Source organism: Cheilinus undulatus, linkage group 17 (genome assembly GCF_018320785.1).
Source record: "Cheilinus undulatus linkage group 17, ASM1832078v1, whole genome shotgun sequence".
Lineage (NCBI taxonomy): Eukaryota > Metazoa > Chordata > Actinopteri > Labriformes > Labridae > Cheilinus > Cheilinus undulatus.
Window position 1 is genome coordinate 2,282,532 of NC_054881.1, and position 15,782 is coordinate 2,298,313.

Sequence of the window (15,782 nt, forward strand, 5' to 3'; positions counted from 1 at the left end):
CCTTGATGTCGAAGACACATCCCAGACCGTAAAATTGAACACAAAAGAAAGACTTTATCTGTAGCATATTGAAAACAACTCATTTTTCAGTTTGTTTTTTATCAAAAAATATGGTGACATCATGACAAAAAATGGTATTAAAGGGTTAAAATCTTTAGTAATGAAGTAATGTAATGAACATTTGATATCCATAATAGGATATGGTCACCTGTGAGAGAGGAAAACAACATATCTTCTGCTGTATTCATAACAGGACAGTGGCAGCTGATGTTTTTACATTAGAAATATTGATGAAGATATCACGGTTCAGCTAAGAAACGGTGCAATGATATGATTTAGGTCTGTATAAGGCGGAAAGGCAGGGAAAAGGTGATGTAGGAGACAGGGAGACGAGCTGGTAGAGAAAGTGATGTACAGGCAGACGGGCAAAGCAAAACAAAGGTGGACCTCCAGCTGCCCATGAAGGTGGCACAGACTGGCAGGTTGAGAGAAGGGGAAGACAGGTAGACGGGCGGGAAGCCAGAGAGGGGGGTGGACAGCTGGAGGGATGGGTGGATTGACAGCTGGACAGAAAAGTACACAGACTAAGGGACAAACTGACAAAGAGACAGGTGGATGGACAAGGTAGAAAAATACTTAGCTACGGAGACGGACAGGAAGGTAAACAGAGAGGTGGAAGGACAGGCAGAGGGACAAGGGGGGAAGGCAGGTGGACGGACAGGTGAGAAGGAAAGGTGGAGAAACAGGTGAACAGAAGAAGGAGAAAGAGAGACAAATGCAATGACAAGAATGATGTGATATGATACTGTCCATACAATGGGATGCAATACAGAACAGTATATGATGGGATATGATGCAGTTTTATTCTATGCAAAGGATTAGGATCCAATGTAGTACTGTCCAGTATGATAGGATACAACACGATACAGTAGAGTTTAATACGATAGAATACAAACAATGAAACACTAGAATGTGCTGCACTAATACAATGACATGATAAAATACAGGAAAAGGCCATGTGATCAAACCAGAGACAAGAAGTAGAATGTTCCATAGCCTATTAAAGGCTTAAAGAATTGCATCATCTTCAAAGGCAAGGATGGAATGTTTTAAAAACTCCAAGGATGCCATCATCTTTAAAGGCAAGGATGGAATGTTTTAAGAGCTCCAAGGATGACATCATCTTCAAAGGCAAGGATGGAATGTTTTATGAGCTTCAAGGATATCACCATCTTCAAAGGCAAGGATGGAATGTTTTATGAGCTTTAAGGATATCACCATCTTCAAAGGCAAAGATGGAATGTTTTATGAGCTTCAAGGATATCACCATCTTCAAAGGCAAGGATGGAATGTTTTATGAGCTTCAAGGATATCACCATCTTCAAAGGCAAGGATGGAATGTTTTATAAGCTCCAAGGATGACATCTTTTTTAAAGGCAAGGATGGAATGTTTTATAAGCTCCAAGGATAACATCTGTAAAGGCAAGGATGGAATGTTTAATTGGCTTTAAAGAATTACATCATCTTCATAGGCATCGATCCAAGACAACAATGGAAGTGTTTCATAAGCTGTAAATGATGGCTCACCTTCAAAGGGAAGAATGGATGGTTTTAAAGGCAATGAAGAATGACATCTTTAAAGGCAAGGAATTAATGCTTTATGAGCTTTTAATGATTGCATTATCTTCAAAAGCAAGGATGGAATGTTTTATTTACTTTAAAGGATGTTGTTTAAAAGTTGAAGGTTGGAGAGACTGAGCTTTTGAGGCAAGAGCAGAATCTTTTCAAGGTTGTAAGAATGAGGGGGAGGCAAGGGTGGAATGTTTTATAGGCTTTAAGGATGACATCAGTGTTAAGGGCAATGATGGAATGTCTTACAGGCAGTTGAGGATGACATCATTCATAAAGGCACTGATGAAATATTCCACAGGCTCCAAGGAAGATATCATCTTTAAAAGCAGGGATGGAAGGTTTTAAAGGCTCCAAGGAAGACACCCCTTAATAGCAAGGATGGAATGGTTAATCAGCTGTAAGGATACCATGATTCTCAAAGGTAAGAATGGAATGTTTGATAGGTTTTTAAGGATTACATCATTTATCTAAAGTGGATGATAGCCTATTTTACAAGCGTCAAGGATGACATTACCTTTTAATGGCAAAGATGGGCTGTTTTATAGGCTTTAAAGATGACATATTCAATTCAAGGCAAGGATGGATTGTTTTTTAGGCTTTAAGGATGCCACTGTCTTTAAAGGCACACATGGAATACTTTATATGCTGAAAGGATTTATCTTTTATGGTAAGGATGGAATGTTTATAGGCTTTAAAGATGACATATTCAATTCAAGGCAAGGATGGATTGTTTTTTAGGCTTTAAGGATGCCACTGTCTTTAAAGCCATGCATGGAATGCTTCATATGCTGAAAGGATTGTATCTTTTATGGTAAGGATGGAATGTTTATAGGCTTTAAGGATGACATATTCAACTCAAGGCAAGGATGGAATGTTTGTGAAGAAGGCGGTGTCGTGGGCTTTTCCCCTCTGTTTTTGCCAAACAGTAAGGCATAGTTGGCATTTTTGGAAGTGTGGGACTGGAGAGGTCCTGGCTAGTTTCACCCACTTTTCCCAAAGGTTGCCTACAAACCTGAGTGTAAGATTGTTGTTTTCTCTGCGTTCTTAGATCAATAGAGAGATGAAGGATGCAGAAACTCGTCTGTTTTGGTTTGAAGGACACCAGTTATGCAGAATTAGGGGTGTGGCTGGTATGACTGGGAGCCAGCGTGGTGTGGCTGTTAGTCAGTCTGCCTCTTTGTCAGCTCCTACACTGATCTTAAGTTGGTTTGAGACGGCATTTTCAGTATGGCAGCTGTGGCGGATTGGCTTCAAAAGCCCCTTCAGTAACCAAATGGCTGACATCACTCGGGCTCGGTCCAATATTTTCTTCAGTTTCTGGGCTAGACAGGCGAGTGAAAGAGGCACGCAGACAGACAGATGGAGAGACGAGCAGGCGGAAAGAAGAAAGGTGGGCAGACAACCAATCACAGCAGATTTGGGTCTTTAAAGTCTGGAAATCAAATTTGCATCAGAAACTCTGGTGAAGCAGACACTCTGAGTGGAAAGAAAGACAGAGATGGAGATAGAGTATGGCTGACAAAGATCTCGAGGAATACGAGTCCAGACGGAGCTCTAACTTTGGTACAGTTAAATTCTAAACATCTGCTCTGATGTCTCTGTTTGTCTTTGGTTTAGATTCTCCTCTAACTGAGCTGAAAGTCAGAAGAACATCTCTCCTCTATGTTGAAATTCTGTTCCTGCAGGTTCTAGGAGAAGGAGAGGAAGATGCAGAGATGTGGTCCTCTCTGTCATTAGCATGATCTGGACAGTGTCTGTGTTTGAGCTGCAGTGTGACGTTCATCCTTCATGAAGCTAAAAACCCTTCCTGGTCTTTATCAGACTCTTTAAATCTCCTTGTGTTGTGTGACCTGCTGCGGTTCTCAGTGACTCATGTGGAATTTCTCCAGCTCTAATTTTATTATTGGATCAGAGAGAGATGATAAAACTCTGCTGTGAGACCGGAGAAGGAAAGCGACACACACGGACCAACAGCACCCCCATGTGGTGAGGAAGAACCGCACCGACATCTCCATGTCTGTGTCTGAAATCAAAGCCTACTCTTTAAAAGTGGACCATGGTTTACAGCTGCAGAGTTTTTAAAGAGAAAATAAACCCCAATTCCAAAAAAGTTGGGTCGCTGTGTAAAATCACCGTGTCCTGCTGTGTTTCTGCAGCCTCCTCATCTTCTCTAGAATCTTCTTCACCACATCTGTGAACGCAGGTTGTACATCCCGATGATCATCTATGGCAGTGTTACTCAACCAAAGAGCCAAATTGTTGAAGAATACATTTGCAAGAGCCACAACTTAAGTAGTGAAAAATGGCTATCAAAATAAGTTTGAGGTGGCAAAAGTGGTCAAAAAGCAGCAAACACTGGGAGAAATGCGATGAAAAGTGGCAGAATGTGGCAAAAATGGGTGGAAATTGACCAAAAAAATAAGTTAAAGCTGGCAGAAAATTGTCAAAAAGTGGCAAAAATCTGAAAAAAGGTGGGGAAAATGGATAAAAATCTGAAAAAGGTGGCAAAATGGGTAAAAAAAAAAAAGTGGCATTTAATTGCAAAAGGCAGCTTAAATATGGAAGAAAGGGCTTAAAGGGGCAAAAAATCCAGAAAGTGGCAAAAATGGGGAAGAAATGGGGAAAAAAATGAGTTGCAGGTGGCAAAAACGTGGAGAAATATGAGCGAAAAGTGACTAAAATGGGCAAAATCAGACAAAAGGTGGATAAATGGGAATTTAGTGGAATTTAATGGTAAAAGGCAGCTTAATGGGTGAGAAGCGACAAAAAAAAAAACAGGCAAAAATGGGCAAAAAATGCAATAAGAATGGATAAAAATGTCAAAAATGGGTAAAAATTACAAAAACAAGTGGCAAAAATTGGTAAACACTGGGGGTGAAGTGGTAAAAATGGGTGAGAAGTGGTATAAAATGCAAAAGGGGGCAAAAAGGTCCAAAAGTGGCAAAACAGTGGCAAAAAATGAGTGAAAAGTGACTAAAATGGGCCCAAAGATGGGAAAATAGGCAAATGCATCACACAGTGGCAAAATGGGAAATAGGTGGCATTTAATTGCAAAAGGCAGCTTAAAAGGGTGAAAAGTGGCAAAAAAAAGGGGCAAAAATGGGAATACTGTTTCAAAGCTGAAAAAGGAGCCAAAAATCATCACAAAAGAGCCACATGTGGCTGCAGAGCCACAGGTTGAGTATCACTGACCCACGGTGTCCATCGGGTCAGCTTTTTCCAGACATGTCTTTGGGATTCAAATGAGCAAAAAAAAAAAAAAAAATGGGATAAAAGTTCCAAAAAGGAGTGGTGGAAGTACGTGAAGTGGCAATAATTGATAAAATAAGTTAAAAAGGTGGCATAACAGTGGCCTTAATGGTGTAAAGGGACCTGTGACGACCTTTTTAGAGTCTAGGGGTAACTACAAGAAGTAACATAATGTTAAAATAAACTATTAAAACAAACAAAAACTCCCAAACTAGAGTAGCAACAGTTTTCAATGATTTATTTACAATTACCTTTGGTAATAAAATCAAATATTAGTTGCACAAACTCAAATTGTTAACAATAAAAAAATATTCCCACAAAAAGATTATAAAAAAGGAAAACCTCAAGAAAAAAGGAACTCAAAGGCCAAATTAACCAACAAAAACCCAATCTAACTTTAAAAGAAAGAACCTAACGTGGCTGGACTAAAAATAAACACAATTCTAAAGTATCTGACTAAACACAAAACAAAAAGTCTAACAAAAATGGCAGAGATTCCCTACATGTCCTCTATATCAGTGGTTTTCAAGGTGTGTGGCGGGCCTCCCCTGGGGGGCCCCACAGAGCTTCAGGGGGAGGAGCAGAACCATGAACCTGAAAAAAGGTGATGTGCTTTGCTAACCTGTGCTGTGCATGGAGCTAAATGGATAAACTTATAGTTACTATAGGGACTATGCTATAGAGCAGGGCTCCACTGAAGGCTCACTCTTCCACACTTTGAAAACATGAACGTGAGCACAGATCACTCTAGAGCTGCTGAATGTCCACTCAGAACTCAAGAGACTGAAAAATGTTTCTGCTCAGAGCTGCAGTCAGATCTCTGCTCCTGTGTTTTTCTGTCGATTCGTTCCAGGCTGACATGACAGCAACGGTAAACCTCCACTGGGATTTTCGAAGTAAAAGCCTGATCAGTTTGTGTCTGTGGTGAGACTACTCCTGTTTTCATGCGGTGCTTTTATTCTGAAGGGTTCCTGGGATTGTTCCTCGGTCCTTGCGGTAACATGCAACGTTGCTTCGGAGTTTAACTCTCCTTTCATCTCAACTTGATGTAAATGATTGAAAAACATCGAATTATAAGAGAAATTAAAATGTGGTCTCCATCTCCTTCTAAATCTTGTTCTGTAGAAGCTCAAAAATTGTTGTTCTGAATTTCCACCAGATGCATGATGGGAAATAATCTCAGAAGGAATCATTCTAGTCTTGTCGTTAGTGGCCAACAGTCTTTACAAAATCTTAGTGTGAGACTAAAAACTCAACAGCTTGCCGACAAATGATCTTTCGATGATAGAGGGCCTCAGATGTTAGTCTTTTTAGAGTTTTAGCAAAGTCCTCTGGTGTAAGGTCAGCATTAGGAGTCCTTTATAGCTTCACAGACAAGCCAGATCAGCCTCAGCTGCTGCAGACTCCTCAGGCATGGCAAATCGAAGCAAGAGAGGTGTGGAGGAACGTTGAGATGTGGCAGACCTGAAACACAATCAGTGTGAGAGTAGGCCCAAAACAAACACACAGGATTCACCCCAAACACACCAGAGGCTTGAAAACAGTGAGAAAACAGTGGCGAACGAAGGGTGCAAAGAGCAAAAATGGGTTAAAACTGACAAAAATGGGGCAAATATTTGCAATAAAAGGCAAGAAAGCAGACAAAAATTATTTAAAACTGGGAAAAGGAAGTAGCGAAACTGGGTCCAAATTGAAAAACAGGTAAAAAGGGCAAAAAAATGGCAAAACAGTGGCATCAATGGGCGTAAAGTGGCAAAAAATGCTTAAAAATGGCGAAACATTAACATAAATGGGTGCAAAAAGAAAAAATGGGTTAGGAAAAAAGTGGCAAATATGGGCAATACACAGCAAAAAGAGGGTTAAAAAGGCAAAAAGAGGGAAAAATAGATGGAAAATGGCAAAAACTGGATAACAGTATCATGAAGAAGTGGCAAAAATATACATAAAGTAACCCAGCACAAATGGGATTGAAGTAGGGGTGTAAGGGTTCAGGGGTCATGGTTTGGTGCACGTAGTCCCATGACGAATACAATTGGACTATTGAAAAAGAAAAGAGAAAAGTGCAAAAAGGGTGAAAACAGCACCAATGGGTTAAAAGTGGCAAGAAAAAATTTGTTTTTTTTTTAAACGGGCAGAAAAACAGCACAAGTGGGTTACAAATGGCAAACAATAGCAAACAAGTGATGAAAAATGGTCTAAAAGTGCCAAAGAATTGTGTGAAATGACATAAAGTAGTGACAAAAATGTAGGGAAAATGTGTTGGAAAGGGGTTAAAAAGTAGCAAATCTAGTTAAATCCCCCCCACAAGCAATCAAACCTTATTATATACTCAGACAAGCCCCCAAATCTTGGACTGTTCCCAGACAAGCCATGGACCAACCACTCTACCTGAACATCCATGGAGCTGTTAATGCTGTCAGCATGTAGCGCAGCAGTCTTCCTAGGATTCCTCCATCCACTCTTCTTTTCATTTCCTTTAGTTCTTGGACCTTCCCTAGGTCTTTTTTCTCGTTGAACTGCTCAATCAAGAAGTCCAAGTGGACATGAGTGGACAGTGAGTCGATACTCAGAGCGATCTTCTCTAGTTCAACGACATGCTTGAAGGACTCCTCTAGGCACTGATCTTTGTCTCTCTGATGTTTTTCCATTTCCTCCTCAAGGACTCTCAGAATGCTTCTTGTGTCTTCATACTCTGATTTGATCCTCTCATACTTCTCTTCCACATCCTTTACACCGACTTTATCCTTTTCAAGCACTTCCAGTTGACCTTTAACCATCGCACACCCTGCTAGGCCTCTAAGATACTTCTCCTTCATATCTGGGAGAGTCTTCTGAACTTTTCTCGTCTTGGTCTCATACCTCCATTGTTCTTTCACATGATCAGACACCGGACATTTCCCTTGGCACGCCTTGCATTTGTCCTCGCTCATGACTTCACATCTACTTGGACTCCAGGCCACTGTGCATCCAGGATAGTGGCAGTTCTCCTCGCAGATGGTACAGCATGTAGCACCTTCATAAAAAGCCCCCAATAACCACGACCCACCACTGAAAGGTTCTTTAACTTTGTAGGGCTCATCAACTTCCACAATGAAGTTCTCGTTGCTTTTCATCTCTAGTTCATACTTCCTCAGAGCTTCCTGGAGTTGCTGGATTTTTCTCTGGGTTTGAACGCCCTGCTCAATATGGTCAACGAAGCTCTTCATGATTTGTTCACGTTTCGTTAGAGCTTCCTGAGTCTGCTGGATTTCTGTCTGATTTAGTTTGATGTACTTGACTCGGTCTTGCAGGTTTTGGATGCAGGCTTGTAGTCCGATGCGTTTGTTCAGAACCTCCACTGTCTTTTCTATCTTCTGAGGTGCAGTTTTCTCCAGAAACTCGAAGAACTGTGTCAGTCCTTTGGTTGTTGTTTTGAATGCATTTCCAAGGGCTTCTCTGTCCTCTGTCCTGTCTTTATGTTGGCAGTTATTAAAGAGGAAGTGAACTTGCTGGTTTCTTCCGTCTTTGGCACATGTGATGTTTGCAGCCTCGAGAGTTTTCAGAGTCTCTTTAGGTTTCGTTCCATCCGAATGTGTGATGAGGGGGACGATGTTCCTCTCCATGTCTTTTCCAAACAGAGAAACCACTGAATCCAAGATGTACCTCAAGCGGTCACTCAGGCCATTGCATCCTGTTTTAAGCACCAAACCAACAACATTGATTTCATGAACTCCATCCGTCAAGCGGAACAAGTCAAGCAATCTTTCACTGATGACTTCTCGATCTACCCCTCTGAAGTCACCGAACCCTGGAGTATCAATGAGGGTCAGAGAGTAGGGCAGAGTTTTACCTTCAAAATCAAAGATCTCGTACACGATCACGTCTGATGTGTGACCTTCAAACTGGCTTCTCTCTTCGTCAACCATCTTAAACCAGACATCGTCCTCCCACGTCACTCCCATGTCATAGTTGACCAAAGCGTTGATCATGGTAGATTTCCCCGTATCTGTTTCACCAACAAGCAAGACGGTTCTGTTCGTCTTGTTCAGATCTTTTTCACCAAAACTTAGTCTCCTGATTGTTCCAATATAGTCCTTCTTTGGTGTCAGCTGGTAAACTGTGGGAGATCCTGAATGGATCAGTTCTTTGCAGATGATCTTGTCAAATTTGCAGGAGCTGTCCATTTTCCTGTAGAAATAGAAAAACTTCAATCAAGACTTGAAAATTCGCAACCTCCTACTTCTCTTTATACGCTCATTAGAGCTCCAGCCTTGAGAAAGTGGACAACAACAGCAATGGCGGTCTCCTGAGTTCTGTTTGTGCTCAGTCAGAGATGCTGAAGTTCTGTAAACTTACCAAGCATCTTCAGAGGCTTCGACCACTGGAAGATTGAGACGAGTCTTCGCTAGAGATTTCCCATTCTGGTCACGTTTGTCCTGATCTGTAAACATGGAGGAGAAATTAGATGAATTAAAAAAGATTCATACACTCTTAGATTACTGATCAACTCATGGTTTCTCCATAAGCAACATGAAAGAATTCTTTATTGAATTTAAGAAGACCCAAAGAAGACGTCCAGCTGTCTATACATTCAGTTAGAAGATTTTTTTTGGCATCCATTTTAGTCGATGTAATAAAAACAAGCATCTTTCTTTATTTTTTAGGAAGGCAAACAAAGCTTCATTCAGCTCAGTTGTCTTCTGTGCATCTTAATCCTTCCACATATTTTACAGAGATGTCTCATAACAAGTTCAAGTCAGGCCTTCGAGGCCAAGTCCAAACCAGGTCTCACTATGGCGTCATCTATGGAGTGTGGCCATCAGGAACCAGGATTATACACCATCTGACAGCAATCTACACTTTAACTTGTTTGCCAGTTTAATCTTCATTTTTCTGAGTGAAAGAAAGATGTTGTTTAGTTGGAGGCACTAACTGATGAGGAGAAAAGGCCAGGTTATACAACCTCAATCCCAAAAAAGTTGGGGCGCTGTGTAAAATGTAAATTCAAACAGAAGTCAATGATTGTCAGATCTTATAAACCCATATTTTTTCACAAAAGAACAAAGATAACATATCAGATGTTGAAACTGAGACATTTTACCATTTCAAGAAAATATGAGCTAATTTTTAATTTGATGGCGGCACCACATCTCAAAAACCTGACTGCACAGAAAAGGAGCATTTTAGAGAGACAGAGTCTCTCAGAAGTAAAGATGGACAGAGATTTACTAATCTGTGGAAAACTGCATCCAGAAGTTGTTTACAAATTTCAGAAAAATGTTCCTGAGAACTTGTAATCTCCCTCCATCTACAGTCCATAATATCATTAAAGGATTAAGAGAATCTGGAGAAATCTCTGTGAGCAAGGCTGAAGGGGCCCTCAGGGGCCACTGCATTAAAAACAGGTATGATTAGGACCCAAGCACTGACCAGTGCGAGAGCCCTATTGTATCCGTAGGAATTTGTTTTTTTCTGTCACAACTTTTGCGTTTTTGGGGGCCTTTAACATGCTCCAAAACTGACGACATTTGGTGGCTTGTTAGATCCTGGTGAAAAATTTCGTATTCTGGTGGTTCCATTAGTCTCGCTAAAAAAAATGGCCCCTCAGGGGCCCCAAAGCCTGGTTTTCATTAGGGGGCGTGGCGTAATGGCTCAGTGGCGCCCCCTACAGTATTTCAAAACATCAGCCCCCAAATTAGGTTGAACCAAGGATTCTGAAAACTGGCACAGATATGTATTACGATTACACCTTAAAAAAAAAAAACTATTGGGACCATGCTCTAAAACACACAGGAAATGACTTTTTTTAAAGCCATTTTTGGGCCAATTTTGCTGATTTTCGGCAAATGGACAGTCCATGCTTCTGATCAAACTGGTCCGAGAGGACTAATCTGCTGCACTCCAGAATGGGTTTTCTTCAAAGAAGGCAAGATGGCGATATCAGCTTGTGTTGGGGGGAATGTTCACCTGTGGGTGGGGCCATAATAAGGTCACAAATTATGCCTCTTTTTTTGCCCGTGCAGTGTGCTGCTGCACAGGTTCGCCTACACCGTACTACTGCCACACACTGGCAGTTGCGTCACACCCCAACCTGTGCAGGGATGCAAGGGCCCTCAGTGCTGCTTACAGCCCTATCTCTGTACTGAAATCACTGCATCGGCTCAGGAACATTCCAGAAATCACTGTCTGTCAACACAGTTGGCCGTACTATTATGAAATGTGTCGCTGCCATCAAATTCAAAATGAGCTGATAATTTCATGAAATGGTAAAATGTTTCAGCTGGGACTCGTAGGCTCTGTGATACAGTCTGTGCTAAGGTCAATGCATGGCTTCAGTTTCTGGCTGCATGAATGAAATTTTCAAATTAAGACATTTTTATAAACACTCCATCAGCTGAGAGATCATGGGCCATGACTGAAGATAAACATCATCAGAAACAATCTCTGTAAAGTTGTTTTTTGTAGCAGACATCCAGCTGTTTACTGCCTCCTTCCTACTGATCCTCGTCTCCTGTACAGACTTCCTGCCACTCAGCTGCTGGAATTATACTGGTTCCACCCACCGTGACATCATGTTGTGTTATAAATACAGCAGAAGACATGTTTAATGTGTTCCCCTCTCACAGCTGACCTTGTCCTCCCGTGCTGCTGCTGATTTCTAGTTCCTCCACCAGATCTCTCCTCCTCATCTTCTCTAGAATCTCTTTCACCACATCTGTAGACTGCAGGTTGTACGTCCCCATGATCTTATCCACGGTGTCCATCGGGTCCGCTCTCTCCAGCTCTCTCTTTGGGATCTTGATTCCATAGTCTTGGAGGCACCATTTGAACTTCTTGAACTCTTCCTCTCCCAAATCCTCCAGTGTGCCTGAAAGCAGTTCTCTAGCAGACATCCTCCCTTCCTTCTACTGGACGTTTCACTGTTAAAACAGACCAGACAGATCAGATTAGCTTCATATTCATTTCAGAATAAGGTAATTTGAAGGTGTCAAATGACTTTAACCTACTATAACTTAAGTAAACAGCATTCTGTGAAATTCTGCTCTTTCTTGTAAGACGATACCACGATGAACATGCTCATATTCAAATATATCATCATAGCGCCCCCTACTGGCAACAGGAAGTGACACAACCAGGTCATGTCTTCATTCCTCTTGTGCTTAACCTACAGAGCTCTGACTTTGGAAGAAAGGCCTCAATAACTGGCCACAACACAGGTGTGTTTCATTGAAGGATGTCTCACTGGTGATGGTGAGCATTTCACTATCTTGCCAATTTGACAGGAAGTATGTGCAACTTTCATACCAAACATCTGATTGCCTTCAAATTTAACATGTAGGATCAAGGTTCAAAAGTGAATTCATCATTATGATGTAGCACCCCTACTGGCAACAGGAAGTAAAACAATTGAGCAATTTGATACCTCGCCATTTCACAGGAAGTCACTGGAAAATTCTGATTTGTATCAAATCTCACATGATCAGCATCTGCCACTCCACATATTTAAATGTGTATTTAACCCTTTGATGTGCAACATAAGTAACCCCCCCCCTCAACATGGTTCAAAAAATGACCCGCATTCATTTCCCTGGCTATTTAATGCGTGCTGAGTTTATCGTTTTTCCATCTTTTTACATAAATTCATTTTATGATTAATTGCTACAAGTATTCTTTCAATATGCTTTTTTTGATTACAACATATTATTTTAATTTTTCCCTCTTTATGCTATGAAAAGAACCAGTTTTTATGATTTGATCTTGTATTATTTCTTCAGCAGTAAGAGGGGCCAAACACTTTTGTAGTCAATATTTGCAACGTGTTAATAAGTAGTTTTGTCACAAATACACAGATAACAGATAAAGTGGCTACTGAACTGAACTGAACTTTTGTTTTATAACAGAAAACTGCTGAATTGTGTTCTGACTGTGTTCAACTAAACACAGCACTTCAGTGAAGCACAGACTGCCATCTTTATTGTTGCATGCCTCACAAACGATCACAGTCTGTTCGTGCTACATGCACACAGGCCTGGTGAACTGGAAACACCAGCATTACCAACAGTACACCAACAGTACTTTTCTAAACTGCCTAGCAACCAACTCAGCTAAGTAGCTAGCTAACTGCTAATGGTAGAAACTAAATTAGAATTAGCTAACTAAAATGGATAAGCTAACTGTTTGGCTAAAATAGCTTAGCTAGCTACTTTTCTAAGCAGCCTAGCAATGTTAACCACAAAGGGTAGCAACTAAATCAGGGATGCACGATATTGGATTTCTGCCGATATCTGATATGCCGATATTTACAGATTCATTTTAGCTGATATCAATACTTCTATTTAAATATGCTCTTTGGACAAGAAATTTTAGTCCTTTGGACACACTTTAAGGTTTGAGGATGACCCATAAAAAAACAAACTTTAGTCCTTAAAAACACTTGAAAGTTTAAAGAATGAGGATAAATAGAGAAATAGACCTATACTGACGTAGGTCTGTTAGTTCAGCCTAAAATTCCAATAATTTAACAGGATATTTAGACAAAATTTAGAGTCGATAAATGCAGAAACACACAGACAAAATATCTGATGTAAATATCGGCAGGATTTTTGATATCTGCCGATACCGATATTTGCCTTTTTAAGCTAATATCTGCCGATATCAGACCGATAATAAAACACAGATAAACTGATTATGTCAACAGCAAGCTAATTAGCTAATAGTTATTACCGTCACTCTCTGACAAGGAATGTGTTCTCTCCCTCTCAGGGTAACCTAAACTTAACAACATTATTTACAGTATGTTTCAGATCTGTCATTTCATTTTTACAGGTTTTAAGGTTGTACCAGTTGTAAACAACAACAACAACAACAAACAAATAACCTAGCAGATGTGCAAGGGCAGCTGTGTTGAGCTGTGAGTGTCTGAATCACATTAGAGTATCCCTCAAAGTACTGTTATGTGTGCGCGTCATTTCTGACCCGTGTGTGTAAACTTGATGTAGAAATACAAAAGGTCTGATTGTTCATAAAGTAAGGACGGGAAAATAAAAATGTTGATTTGTACATTAAAAAAACAAGATATTCACTGCATAATTGGAATTGTTACCGATACAAAAAATCTATATATTTAAAGAAATATCATAGAAACTCTAAGCCATATACATGAAATAACACAGGAAATGGATATGGGTCATTTTTGACCCATGTTGTGCATCAAAGGGTTAAAGGTGTATTACATTTCTTTGTTAGTGCACCACCTACTGTAAGGAAGCAGAAGCATCTCTAACAGATAATGTCCTGTTTTTCTCTGTTTACATGATAAATAACAGTCCTAGGAGGGCAGACATGCTCTCTGAGCTCTGCTGCAGCACACAGGTTTACATTTAACACTCCTGTGGTTGTGACATGTGCCGGGGTGCGAGGGCCCCTCGGTGCTGCTGCAGCCCAGTTATCATTACAGTGAAGTTAAATGATTTAGTGGCGTCTTCAAACTTTTATCACAGCAGTGCATAAAATACCAACGTGCAATTTCAACATGTTTTATTTGAATTAAAAGTCAGAAATATCCAGCTGTGTGATGTTTACAGCAAAGCTGAGAGACTCTGCAGGATGAGCCGCACCTGAACAAAGATGAGACTGGGCATGCTCACAAACTTGGACTTTACCTGTCTGACTGGAGCTGGAATGCTGATAAATACCAAACAGTCCTCTGCTGTAAAACCAGGAAATGACTGCAGAGTTTGCAAAGATCTGAAAAACAAGGGATCAATACAGATAAGAAGCACACAGAGGAGTTTTTTGTTTGTTTACAGTTTATTATAACAGACTGCTCAGGATCACTGTGGCCTTAAATATATAAGATAAAACACTGAAAACGTCCTGTATGCTAGAATGTGATTAATAATCTGATTAAGGCAGATCCTCCAGCTAAACCAGGTCTAGTCTCATGTTGTTTTAGATGCTGTAAAAACTCTTAAACCAGTGCTGGGCCTCTTTCCCGCCTCAGTCAGAGCTTCTCCAGTAGATTAATTCTCATGTGTGCGGCCTGAATCACATCCTGACTTCAGAGACAGAACAGAAGCTTCACTCACCACAGACTTCTCCATCAAACACGGAGGAAAGTGTTTCTTTATGAGGCTGGAGGTGAAATAATCCTCACAGGATCAACAAATACAGCAGTAACATGCTGTTTACACGGTTTACCGACTGAACTCACGTTGAACTTAAAGATTTCGACGCCATTGCCACATTTCCTGTTCACCGTTTTCCTTCTTTAAAACAGTGAACCTGTAGGTCTGTTTTCATGCAGTCACAGCGCCCTCTGCTGGACAAACTGCACCACCCCTGTAATCTGAGCTCTCTGCTGTGTTTAAAGACTGGACATGAAGTGAATACTGCACTCAACATTAGAGTTACTCTGGGTGAAATGGACTCAGTTAGAGGGAAAAATACTGGTGGATTATTTATTTATGTGAATCAATTTAACTTTAAATAAAAATCAAAAATACATCCTTGCAGAAGCATGTGATGATCAGGTGGACATCCCTGTTGGCTCTAATCAATCAGTGATCAATACTGAAACAGATCAGAGAAAGTTGCTGCAGTAAGGATTACTGTAAAGTTGAGCTGAGTTTGTTTAGTCTCTCTGAGAATGATAAAGTTGAGCTGAGTTTGTTTAGTCTCTCTGAGAATGATAAAGTTCACATCAGTGAGCGTAAAGTTCAGGCTGCTTTACAGGAATGTCAGAGTGAGTTGGGGGGGTCCAGGCTATACAGACGGATAAATAGAGGAGAGTTTCAGTGACCAGGGACAGCTGCTGATCACTTCAACCACAGAAAACCCTCTCAGAGTAAGTCCTTTTACTCCGCTAGCCTCTTTGGTTAAAGGGATATTCTGGAGTTTTTGATGCTGGCTTGTATAATGTA

At 40.6% G+C, this 15,782-nt stretch overlaps 1 protein-coding gene across 1 annotated transcript; it reads right to left on the reverse strand.

The window, feature by feature from the left end:
* Positions 1–5,236: 5,236 nt before the first annotated feature.
* LOC121524654 lies at positions 5,237–15,105 on the reverse strand. Its single transcript, XM_041810086.1, has 6 exons — positions 14,949–15,105; positions 14,523–14,607; positions 11,492–11,780; positions 9,217–9,301; positions 7,270–9,048; positions 5,237–6,345 (listed from the first exon to the last, which is right to left on the reverse strand). Exons 3-6 carry the CDS (start codon positions 11,751–11,753, stop codon positions 6,249–6,251), a joined length of 2,223 nt encoding a protein of 740 aa, XP_041666020.1. The 5' UTR covers positions 11,754–11,780; positions 14,523–14,607; positions 14,949–15,105; the 3' UTR covers positions 5,237–6,248.
* Between the last annotated feature and the right edge of the window lie 677 nt (positions 15,106–15,782).